This window comes from Bidens hawaiensis, unplaced genomic scaffold (genome assembly GCF_021521415.1).
Source record: "Bidens hawaiensis isolate Kalapana, Puna unplaced genomic scaffold, B.hawaiensis_p1.1 tig00016156_1, whole genome shotgun sequence".
Lineage (NCBI taxonomy): Eukaryota > Viridiplantae > Streptophyta > Magnoliopsida > Asterales > Asteraceae > Bidens > Bidens hawaiensis.
The window spans coordinates 110,774-123,624 of record NW_027492471.1 but is presented as its reverse complement, the minus strand read 5'-3'; the positions used below and the strand labels follow the sequence as shown (position 1 = coordinate 123,624).

The 12,851-nt window shown below is 33.5% G+C and overlaps 1 protein-coding gene across 1 annotated transcript; it reads right to left on the bottom strand.

Annotated features, from left to right (window-relative positions):
- Window positions 1-4,415: 4,415 nt before the first annotated feature.
- Window positions 4,416-10,505, bottom strand: LOC143550738 (putative phospholipid-transporting ATPase 8). The gene is made up of 11 exons (XM_077041334.1): window positions 9,877-10,505; window positions 7,974-9,316; window positions 7,780-7,890; window positions 7,423-7,699; window positions 7,252-7,340; window positions 7,062-7,170; window positions 6,755-6,970; window positions 6,538-6,663; window positions 6,358-6,456; window positions 6,071-6,262; window positions 4,416-5,124 (listed from the first exon to the last, which is right to left on the bottom strand). The coding sequence occupies exons 1-11, from the start codon at window positions 10,261-10,263 to the stop codon at window positions 4,513-4,515; spliced, it is 3,561 nt and encodes a 1,186-aa protein (XP_076897449.1). The 5' UTR covers window positions 10,264-10,505; the 3' UTR covers window positions 4,416-4,512.
- Between the last annotated feature and the right edge of the window lie 2,346 nt (window positions 10,506-12,851).

Here is a 12,851-nt window from a genome sequence, read left to right as displayed (position 1 = left end):
GCTCCCGATGTTGCTACGTTTCTAAAAAGAGTTCAGCGGGTCATGCACAGTAACTCAACGACGCCGAAGAACGATAATTTTATTTTCAGTAGGATCGGTTTTGCCATTCAAAAGAGGGTGGCGACGCAGCTTGTTGTCCGCTTACCTGCCTCTTTATTATAATTGGATCCTTTTATTGGAAATGAAAATGATTTAGTACTCGTCTTAAACGTCTGAAATATTAAAGACAACCATGGTTTAGTGTTACAGCTCATTCATAATAAGGAATCATGTAGATCTTAATGGTTTCATGTTACGTCTTGATTAATGTTGAAATTAATATTATGATAAAACAGATTTAATTGACTTTCTAGAAGAGTATCACTATGAGATCCTTGACGTGAGTTGTGCGGAAAACAAGCTTTTAAATAAAGGATTCTTATTTTACATCTTTTGTAACAAACATGTTTTTCTTTAATGTATTTATTATACCAAGAGATTTGTATTCAAGGCATGTGAAACTTGATATCCAAAATATTGACATTCGTTAGTTAATTACTTATATACACAAATTTGTTTACAAGGAATGTAACAAATTACCCAAGGTAGTTATTAAACACATTACAAATGATATAAAGATATTATCTTTTAACCCTCAATAGGCTTATTACCGGCTATATGAACATATGAAACCACGAGTACCCATGCTTAATAAAACATTAATTTTCACGCTTATTGGCTGATGATAATCTCGTGGAGTTATTAAAAAGTTTGACTGATTAAGAGGTAGTCTTTAAATGGGTCGACATATTTATAAAACTTACTCATTAGAAGGTTTCATAAATCAAACATGCTCTACCTATGAACAAATCAAATGCAACCTTGTATTCTCTTAATGCAAATCATAAAGAGACTACTAAAGAGCCCTTATATAAGCTTTAACAAGCTTTTGATCAAATTAATGTGAAATTATATATTTGAAATTTATTAACTATTTTGATATAAAAAAAAATCATTGCCATGAGTAAAATCAAATGATGAAACAACTTAGTTAATAAAAAAAATCATTATTACTCGATTCGATCATCTAGCAATTTAAAAGCCTTAATGTGCAATCTTATATATTTTGTGTACTCACTCTAAAAAGTTAAATCCAACTCCTATTGAAAGTCAAATCTTCAAAATGTGCTGTGCTAGAAGTTCCTCATATATTGGTGTGTTGATTTTTATTAATCTCAATTATTATATTTTAGTCGTTGTAGGTCCCAATTAATGAATTGTTTGCTGACGTTCCATCTTTTAGCGTATTTGTTTTCAACAGTCAACGACTAGCAGAATCTTAACGTCGTTATTTGCAGGTCGTCGGAAAACTCACATTTTTTGCCGGAAAACTCAACCTAAAAACCGCCAACACCACCAACAAACTCACCACAAACCAACCACCACCACTTGAGCACCGCCAACTGATTTTGACGACGCTTCTAAGGTTACGCGACAATGACAAAAAGATGATAATTTGAATTAATAAAAACCAATACACTTCATATATTAACACTAGTTATTTTGAAAGTTTTAACATAAAAAAGGGTAAAAGCATATGTTCGATATAAATGAAGGGTTGTTCCGGGATTTTAAAAACCTTAAGTTAAAATTTAAAGACTTTTTTTTTATCATTTTTGAAACAAGAAGGGTACTTGTCATGTGTCCAATGTTAAATATAGAAGCTTAGAGTTAATTACACAAATAGTTCACTAGTTTGTGTTTAAAAAGTTAAATACTTAGGTTATACGGTAACTAGTTTGAGTTCTAACACACTTTGATCAATGTTTTGTTAATTTAGATTTCAGACTGAAACAAATTAATGGATGAAGATATGGTATTCACTCGACAAGGCCATTATTAATGGTTTTCGAGGAGTTTTGGACTGCGATTTTGCGCGGCTAGTTGTGGTTGCACAGTGGAAAATATGGTAACGGATTGGTTGTGTATGATATTTTTTAAGTTGAAAGGATATTTTAATCATTTCAACACAAATTAGTAGACTATTTAACAGAAGCGTAGGCTCTTACGGCTTGTAAGTTGCCGGTTCATTTTTTCTTTTATATAAATTTGCCTTAAAAAAATAACGAGTAAACTGTGGTTTTCGTCCCTGTGGTTTGTCCAAATCTGCGGTTTTAGTCCAATAGTTTTAAATTTGCGATTTTCGTCCATGTGGTTTCAAGTTACTTGCAATTAAACCCGAATCCACTAACCCCGTTAAGTTTGGTCGTTAAACCCATCAGCGTGCCCCTCACTTCAGGGGCAGTTTTGTCTTTTTTCTCCCAAAATAAACCCCAATCATAATTCGCAAGCCCCCTCACGTGAGGGGCTGGGTTGTATTTGTGGAGAAAATGGACAAATTTGCCCTCACGTTAGGGGCGCGCTGATGGGTTTAACGACCAAACTTAACGGGGTTAGTGAATTCGGGTTTAATTGCAAGTAAAATGAAACCACGTGGACTAAAATCACAAATTTAAAACTATTTGACTAAAACCGTAGATTTGGACAAACCACATGAACGAAAACCGCAGTTTACTCAAAAATAACATAAGTGCTAAAAACCAAAAGTTGTTATAAAATTAAAATCAAATATCTCAAGATGTAGCTTCTAGAACCTAGACTACAAAGACATTACTAGGGCCAAACCATGACCAAACCATGATGCTTTAATTCAAAACTGTATTAAGATAATATAACTAATATTGTCTTTACAAACTATACATATTGCAAAAGTACCTCAATAATGTTACATTGACAAATTATTCACACATGAATGTTATTCTAAACGTTTTTTTTTCTTTTTAACGCATTTAATTCCATTTAATTTGGTCCCCCTAGCATCTAACTACTTTCGTATATATTTAAAACTAGCATAAAAATTCATTTGTATTTTCAATTCGAAACAATTACACAGATCGTGCATGTGGTTTGAGTAAAGTAACACCTATATGTACTAAGGTTTTAAAATAACAAGTCTGGGTTTAAAGGTTTCAATTTCCTAACGAGTTTGGGTATTAACATTAACTTCTAAAGAAAATTCTCGAAATATCGTCTTTTTATAGAAAGATTCCAAATATGTCCCTAATGATTGCAAAGAATAGTACTATTAACTGTTGTGATGACCTGAATTATTTTGAAAATGTGTAATTCATATGAGAATGCATGGTCAGGACTTAACATGTATATGTATGTATTGTTAACGTATATATATGTCATTTGTCATAGACATAACATATATGTGTGTCTAATAAAAGAAATGCATATAGGTCATAATCGTAAAACAAACATTGTAGTTGTATCGTCATAATCATCTGATTAGAGACTTAGAGTACCAACAACTTAACCTATCTACCTCCATTTTTGCATGAACATCCAAACTAGCATAAACATCATTATATCTGTTTTCGGTTTCCCACCACCGCCATCAACGCCTTCATCTAGTAGTGTACTCGTGTGGTGACTATAAATGTATTATGTCTAGTTGTGTACTCGTGCGGTGGTTCTTTTGCCACTCTTATTTTAGGCCTTTTACGCGATGGGGGAGCGTAGTTGATACTTAATTCTAATAGTTCCAAGTAGAGGTGTAAAAATCGGGTTTTTCAAATACCCGGTTTTGGGTATGGAACCAGATATTGGAAAATCGGGTATTGACAATACCCAGGTCGAGTTCGGGTTCGGGTCCGGGTATTGTCTCTAAAAACCATACCCTATGCATCGAATTCGGGTTCGGGTCCGGGTATTGTCTCTAAAAACCATACCCTATGCATCGGTTTGGTCGGGTATAGAACCGTGTATCCTAAAACCGTGTATTTGAATACCATATTTCCGGGTATTAAAAAAACCCTATTTCCGGGTACTTTTTGGGTATAGATCGGATTTTTTAAGGGGTTGCACTTTTTAAGGGGATTTTCGGGTATTTTTCGAGTATAGACCTGGTATTTGAAAACCCGGTTTCGGGTATTGGAGAAACCCGCTTCCGGGTATGGAACCAGTTCTGGTTTTCGAGTATTACCGAGTATAAATCGGGTCCGGTTCCGGCGCGGGCTTTGGTACTGAAATGCATACCCTATTTGTACCCTACGGGTTCTGGTATTAAAAACCTGAGTATTAGAATAACCGGTTCCGGGTATTTTTCGGTTTTGGGTTTGGTTTTTTTTTTCACCTCTAGTTCCAAGTTCAATCCATGTTAAATGGGCCTAGTTGGGCTTGTTAAAATGATTATGAACCCATTTCTTATTTGACCATATTGGCCCATTTAAATCCTATATGGCTATATCTAACTATCTAAGCATTATTATGAATTTATGTGTTATAGCCACATATTAACATATAAAAACTAGTTATCCATGACCACTTATTATAGTGAAAAGCATGGATGACAATAATTACAACTAATATATATACACTACTAGCATTTACATCTTCCATATCACATGTTAAAACATTTAAAAGCCTATTTTAGTAATCTCACATGTAAACAAACAAAACCCAACCCTATATTTCCCTGTGGCTATGCTTCATCCTCTCACTCAAATGGTCCATTTTATCCTTCACTCTATCAGGCAACTCAGCAGGGGTGGTCTGACTGGTCTCCACCTCACCCCCTTCGGACCGTCTCCGTAGAATCTCATCATGATACATTGGATGAAACCGCGTCTGAAACGCTCTATACATAAAATAAGGCAACAAAGTTGATGCAACCACCAAGAAAGTGGTCATCCAATAAAACGGGCTCGGTGCACACGCTTCCACAAAAACTCGATAAGCGGTTGTTGACCATTCGGGTTTTAAGTACCCGTAGATTACTAAAAATACATACCAAAAGAAGATACTACCCCATATGAAGAAGTGTTGAATCCAAGTGAAGTAGTTGATGGATAACGCCATCTGGCAGTTGACGGCCCACACGACGCACGTGTACATTAGGACACCGAGGATTTCGTAGTCGATCACGTGGCCGTCATCGCGGAATGCTTGGTGGATTGTCGAGTTTTTGCAAATGAAGAAGATTATCATCGAACTTAGGACGCCATTGAACATCCATCCTAGGATTCTTGGCCAGTTGAAGAGGATGTTTTGTACTCCCTCTTGATATAGCCTCGGATACTAATAAATTCAAATTTCGGGTCAGGTATGTTGCCTTTTCATGTAAATATGTGAATTTGAATCATCACAAAAAAAAATAAATAAATAAAATAAAAAAAAATAAGTTGTAAACTTGTAATAAAACGGGCGGTAGGTTATGCGTTTTTGGATATGTATTCTTTTTTGTTCGAAGTTGTAATAATAATAAAAGTTTTTAGCATAAAACACCAACGTAATTCACTTTTGTTTTGTCATTTAACTATATGGTATGCATTTTTTTTGTCTTATTTGGGACATTAATAATTGTAGGAAATTTTAACGATGACTTAAACCGGGCATTAGGGTGTGCGTGGTGATGTTCGGTGCGGTTTTTGGCTAAAACCAAAACGTCGGTTTTTGGAGTTTTTGAAACCGTTCGGTTTCGGATTTTTCGGTTTTTCCCATTTGAGCTTGAAGATTTTAGGCCAAAAAATAATGAATTTAGGTATAAATAATTTTGTTAATTGTAAAGTAATAGACTAGTATACATTTGATCAAAAATATTGGAGTTACATATTTATTAAATTCTTATAAACTTAATATAAAATATGAAAAAACTAAAATTTAGGATTTCAATTCGTAACAGTTTTTTCGATTTTTTTACTTGCAAAACCATAACCGAACTGTTAGTGCGGTTTTTTACAAAAAAATAAAACCAAACCGTCGGTTTTTGTTTCGGTTCGGTTTTCTCGGTTTGGCTTTTTCGGTTTCTTGCACACCCATAACGGGCATTATTACAATTCAGCATAATGACCCATACCGGACAAAAAGTTTGCATAATTACACAAAGCGTGATAAAAAAATATTCTAAGAAAATTTCCGGAACTTTGAAAATACACTGGTACACACACAGTGTGTGTGTGTGTGTATTGTATATGTATGTATGTATGGAATGCCAAATGAGAGGAAAAAGCATTAAAAACATTACCTTTAGACAGAGCCGTGCAGACACGTCTTGATCAAAAACACCAAGAGCAATGACGGGAAGTGAGGTGAAGAAAACATTGTAAAATGACATATACCAATCATTGTAGGCGGGTTGGCCCGAGAAAGAAGCATGGGCCTCAAACCAAAAAAGTGTGAACCCGAAAGTAATGTTTTTGTAGAAAAAATAACGTATCTGCATTCACAAAACAAAAATATAACTTAGTCTCTACTTATATGTTACATACTGAATAATTTAAAAAAGAAAAGATAATTTAAATATGTTTTTACCATCATAGCTATTCGCCTGTAACACCAGTGTCCGTGTACCAATAATAATCTTTCAAGAAAACGAAATTGAGCTATTGCAAAATCACTTGCCATCACAGCCTGCAATTTAATCATCGGTTAATATACTAAAAACCGATAATTAATTTGTATTTAATTAAAGAAAATAATGTAAAAAGAAACCTGCATTCCTTCGGCACCACTAATTCCAACTCCAATGTCAGCTTCTTGAAGCATCCCAACATCATTTGCCCCGTCACCAATTGCTAATGTTGTCTTTCTTGTTCCTTCTTTTACCATCTTAGTAACCTTCATGGGTTAAAAGGTACATAAGTTACTAAGTTAACATTACCATGAAGTCTATATATAATAAATAGAAAGTGATGAATATTATACTTACAAGAGCTTTTTGTTTAGGTGAAGAACGACAACAAATGACAGATGAACAATCAGTCGCGACATCTAAAAATAATCCTTCAAGATTTTTTTCAAGAGCAAAAGTTAAAGATCTCCCATCGATTATCAAAGCAAACAAAACCGAGCTACTTTTATTTTTAGGTGAATCAAGCTGTGATCTTCCTTCTTCCAACTGCTTCCTTATGCTTTCTCTAGATGCCTACAAAGAATCAAATTTCTAAAATACTCAATAAGTGAATATGAAAATTTATAAATTAAATTCTTTAATAAAATTCATAAAGAAACTTAACCTTGGCGATAGCATCCCTATCTGTTTGCTTTTCTAGGGCTTTAATATCGGGAGAATCTAATGTGATCACAATTTGTTTCATTCCTTGTGCTAGTAACCGACAAGCATACCTATACAAAGTCAAAGAAAAAGGTCAATGATTTATGTGAAAACATAATAAGCATTCAAGTAAACTAGTTTTGTGCTCATACCCTATATTAATTGCAGTCTCCATTTTATCACCGGTTAACACCCAAATCTTAATCCCAGCATTTGAAAGCTTCTCTATGCATTCAGGAACCTTAACCATAACATTGTTGAGTAAGATTAGATTTGGTTCGTTGGGTTGACCCAAAGCACCAAAAGTAGATTTTTATGCTTACCCCCTTTTGAAGTTTGTCTTCAACTGCTGTAGAACCAAGCAGAATCAAGTCCCGTTCAATCTTTTCAGCAGCAGCATCTACCAAACTGTCACGATCAACTGAAACTGAAGTCTTGGCAGCTAAGAATTCATCATGCCATGTTTTATATTCAACTTCATCAAGAGGGCGATATGCGATAACTAAAGTTCGTAAACCGGCCTCAGCATATTTGTTGATATGATTCTTTGTTTGATCTTCTAATGGTTGACTTTGCTTTGAGAGTTTGTCAAACATTACACTGAATGCATTTCAAGATAATATAAGTTAAAGAGTCTTTAACTGTGAGCGGCTTATAAATATTAACGTGTAATGTGTCACCTGTCAGCACCCTTGCAAAGTAACAAGAGCTGATTTTCTGCATTTCTGATAATAACCGACATCCTCTTACGAGCACTGCTGAATTCTATCATATCAAGAAGCTCATATGATCTGTAAATAGACATTGTTAAAACCGTGAAACCAAACACTGAGATAATTATCAAAAGATTATAGCTTTTGTAATCATATCTGACCTGTCAATCTTTTTACCATTCTCACATTCATGCAAAGAGATGTGTGTTTGAGTCCTTTGAAAGAATTCAAAACCAACTTCTTTAGCAGCTATAACAAACGCAGCTTCATCTGGTGACTCAGCTTCATACGACAGCTCACCTGTGTCTTTATTAACCTCGGGTATAGCTGTATGGCAAATAGCCAATACTCTAAAAAACTTCTGTATGCTATCTGAGTTGGGTTCGTTGACCCATTGACCATCCATAATCCGTTCATCCCAAAAGTTAAAACCTTTAATTGATTTACGTGATTTCACAGTTTGACCATCCGATACATTCGAAGTATTAGCATCATCAAGCTGATCAACATTTTTCCTTTTTGCCAGAGCTAATTCCACTTCGGTCAGGCCACGACCATAAGAAACGCCTGCTATTGAGCATTTAACAAACTCCATTGAGTTGCAGGTTAAAGTACCAGTTTTATCAGACAAAATCGTATCAACCTGACCCAATTCTTCATTCAAGTTTGATGTTCGTGCGCGAGCCGGTCTGTTTGTTTCTTCATGGTACATGTCTAGATCTTGGTTTATGAATATACTCTGCAACACCTTCACCATTTCAATGGATACATACAATGATATTGGAATTAAGTACCCGTATAACATAAGGCCCGTTAAGAAATGTAAAAATGCAGCTAACCCAGGTCTTTTCGGGTCGTAAAGAGCAGTTGTACGACTCGGTTCAAGATACCATCTTTGATAACTTCCATGGTTCAAATCTCTATTGGTTCTTATCCCAAAAAAGATTGACCCAATGAATGATATGGAAATCAAAGTGCTGAAGAGAACGTAGATTATTTTGTCCATTCTTCTTTCGATTTTGCTTCTTTTGGAAGGTGGGTCTGTTGCATTCTGCATGACTTTTGTATCATGCCCTGTGAAAATAACCACCCCGTAAACATATTCAGTGTTTCTAAGCTTTGAATCTCTTAACAAAAACTGTTGAAGTGAAAGTGGATGCTGATTATTGTTGTGGCATAAGTTTCCAACAAATGAGTATAGATCTTCATTTGGATCTTCACATTTGACCACTGCTTTGAACTGCTGAAATGAGTCGTCATCTTGTAACGAAGCAGTGAAATCAAATGCATGTTTTAATTTAAGATTTGTTTCTCCATCAAGATTCATAGTTTCAACATAACAAATCCCATCTGGGTAGCTTGATGATAGGAGAAGAAGATCTGCTGGAAAATATTCGTCTTTGTAAACCTTAACAAGATCACCGACACGTAAATCTTTCCATTTTCTTTCAGAAAATGAGTGGTCTTTGTATACGTGGATCTTTCGATTGTTGGCTTTTATGTCCTGAAATCGATCACAAACTCAAAATCAAATACACCAATTTGAAAGTACCGACATCAACTAATTCAAATACGATTACACACATAATTCTATAAACGTGCAGTCACCAATTCACGTGCGATGGCACATATCATAACCTGTTTTATGATGCAGAACCACATGGTGATAGCACGAAACCATATTGTTATACCATAAATCAAACAACACACAGCTTTGATCAGTGGTAACTGGTAAGCCAGAAAAACTATAAATGGAAACAAAAATAACACTTTATTTTATTTTATGATCTTTTGGACTAAGATCTTATACTAAAAGTTTCAACAAAGACTGATCACATATGACATTCGATAGCCTCTCGTCCAGTTACCAATTCTGATAACACATGAGTCATCATGTACTTATCGCAGATATGCAATAATTTGTTTCAAATAAAGACACTAAAAGCAAAAACATGAAATTTTTGCCATGAATGCATTTTTCCCTGATAATTCCATTTTAGGCATAACGCAGACCAGATATAAACTTTATATAAATAAAGAACTTAAAAAACAATAACCGATTACCTGCTTCCGCCGCCTCCAATCTTCGACCCCTTCCTTCGCCATAGTCGCCCCAATCACGAACAACAGCGGAAACAAAATACTCGAAGCCTGAAACGGCGCCAACGGGCTGAACGAAACACACGCAACAACCAGAAAGTAAATATTCGCAACTCGCCTAAACTGCTCAAACAACGACTTCGGTATAAAATTCACCGCGGTATACTTCGTCGTCGACACGTAGTTCCCACGGTACCTCACCGCCTCCAAATTATCCGGATCATTACAATACACCACTCTAGAATACCCCTTCTGCCCTATTTGCCCGTGCTCATCGCTCCTCGACGGCCGTAAACACGATAACGAGTATATCTTACTAAACTGTACCCTCTCATGCCTCTTAAATGCCATTTCCCCAATTTACAGTTACAAAACCCTAATTAATAATAATAATAATAATAAACCCTAACCTAATAATAATAATAATAATAATAACCTAATTAATTCAATCTCACTATCCAAATTGAAACTAAACACAAAGAACAGAAAGTCAAAGTCACTAAAAGTCAACGTGCAATACAAATGATGAACACATTGATAAAAAACTGAAACAAATAATCGATTACAATTAAGTTAAACTAATAAACTATAATTAATTAGCATTAACTTAACTAATAAATTAACGTCTAATTACGGATCTATTGAAGCTTAATTGAATTGAATTGAACTGGAATTGAACTGAAACTGATGACGTCATGCAGTGGAATTGAAGGATATGGAGGTTAATTGAGGTGCAGGTGAAGAGAGAATATTATTATATAAGAGATATGTGTGATTCGTTACTTTGGAGAGAAGTTGCAGAGATGTGTTGCTTCCGCCATTAATACACTGATGATTGATGGTGTAGATATATGGATATATATATATATATTATGTTATGCAGCACATGTATGTGTGTATGTATAGGTCTCTGTGTATTATTATTATTATTATTATTATTATTATTATTATTATTATTATTATTATTGTTTGTAGAGGAGTGGTTAGCTTGGTGAGGTATTGCCGGTCTTACAAGCAAACACTAAATGATGTGTAAAAATTTTGGTTTTTGGTTTTAGATTCTTTTTGCATGTTTTTCGTAAATATGGAAATCTTTGTAATCATGGTAATTTTATTTTTTTATTTTTTAAGAGATGCTCGGAATCTTACTGACAAATAGAGATGGGTAGAAACGGTTAAGGGTATAATCAGGTGTGGGTTTGACTGGGTAATAGTGAAATCGGTTTGGTTTTTAATTTTTTTGCATATTTTATGTAAATTTGGTAATTTTGTAAATTTGTAGTAATTATATTTTTATTTATTGAACAGGAAACACTAAATGATTATGTAAGAATTTTGGTTTTTGGTTTTGAATTCTTTTTGCATGTTTTTCGTAAATATGGAAATCTTTGTAATCATGGTAATTTTATTTTTTTATTTTTTAAGAGATGCTCGGAATCTTACTGACAAATAGAGATGGGTAGAAACGGTTAAGGGTATAATCAGGTGTGGGTTTGACTGGGTAATAGTGAAATCGGTTTGATTTTTAATTTTTTTTTGCATATTTTATGTAAATTTGGTAATTTTGTAAATTTGTAGTAATTATATTTTTATTTATTGAACAGGAAACACTAAATGATTATGTAAGAATTTTGGTTTTTGGTTTTGAATTCTTTTTGCATGTTTTTCGTACATATGGAAATCTTTGTAATCATGGTAATTTTATTTTTTTATTTTTCAAAAGATGCTCGGAATCTTACTGACAAATAGAGATGGGTAGAAACGGTTAAGGGTATAATCAGGTGTGGGTTTGACTGGGTAATAGTGAAATCGGTTTGGTTTTTAATTTTTTTGCATATTTTATGTAAATTTGGTAATTTTGTAAATTTGTAGTAATTATATTTTTATTTATTGAACAGGAAACACTAAATGATTATGTAAGAATTTTGGTTTTTGGTTTTGAATTCTTTTTGCATGTTTTTCGTAAATATGGAAATCTTTGTAATCATGGTAATTTTATTTTTTTATTTTTTAAGAGATGCTCGGAATCTTACTGACAAATAGAGATGGGTAGAAACGGTTAAGGGTATAATCAGGTGTGGGTTTGACTGGGTAATAGTGAAATCGGTTTGATTTTATTTTTTTTGCATATTTTATGTAAATTTGGTAATTTTGTAAATTTGTAGTAATTATATTTTTATTTATTGAACAGAAAACACTAAATGATTATGTAAGAATTTTGGTTTTTGGTTTTGAATTCTTTTTGCATGTTTTTCGTACATATGGAAATCTTTGTAATCATGGTAATTTTATTTTTTTATTTTTTAAGAGATGCTCGGAATCTTACTGACAAATAGAGATGGGTAGAAACGGTTAAGGGTATAATCAGGTGTGGGTTTGACTGGGTAATAGTGAAATCGGTTTGGTTTTTAATTTTTTTGCATATTTTATGTAAATTTGGTAATTTTGTAAATTTGTAGTAATTATATTTTTATTTATTGAACAGGAAACACTAAATGATTATGTAAGAATTTTGGTTTTTGGTTTTGAATTCTTTTTGCATGTTTTTCGTAAATATGGAAATCTTTGTAATCATGGTAATTTTATTTTTTTATTTTTTAAGAGATGCTCGGAATCTTACTGACAAATAGAGATGGGTAGAAACGGTTAAGGGTATAATCAGGTGTGGGTTTGACTGGGTAATAGTGAAATCGGTTTGATTTTTAATTTTTTTTTGCATATTTTATGTAAATTTGGTAATTTTGTAAATTTGTAGTAATTATATTTTTATTTATTGAACAGGAAACACTAAATGATTATGTAAGAATTTTGGTTTTTGGTTTTGAATTCTTTTTGCATGTTTTTCGTACATATGGAAATCTTTGTAATCATTGTAATTTTATTTTTTTATTTTTCAAAAGATGCTCGGAATCTTACTGACAAATAGAGATGGGTAGAAA

Excerpts from the sequence above, each read along its gene's own strand:
- LOC143550738 (XM_077041334.1), bottom strand. The coding sequence starts at position 10,263 with ATGGCATTTAAGAGGCATGAGAGGGTACAGTTTAGTAAGATATACTCG. Across the intron at positions 9,317-9,876 it reads ATTGGAGGCGGCGGAAGCAG|GACATAAAAGCCAACAATCG; the intron begins GTAATCGGTTAT and ends GATCGATTTCAG. Across the intron at positions 6,664-6,754 it reads CACCTAAACAAAAAGCTCTT|GTTACTAAGATGGTAAAAGA; the intron begins GTAAGTATAATA and ends TAACCCATGAAG.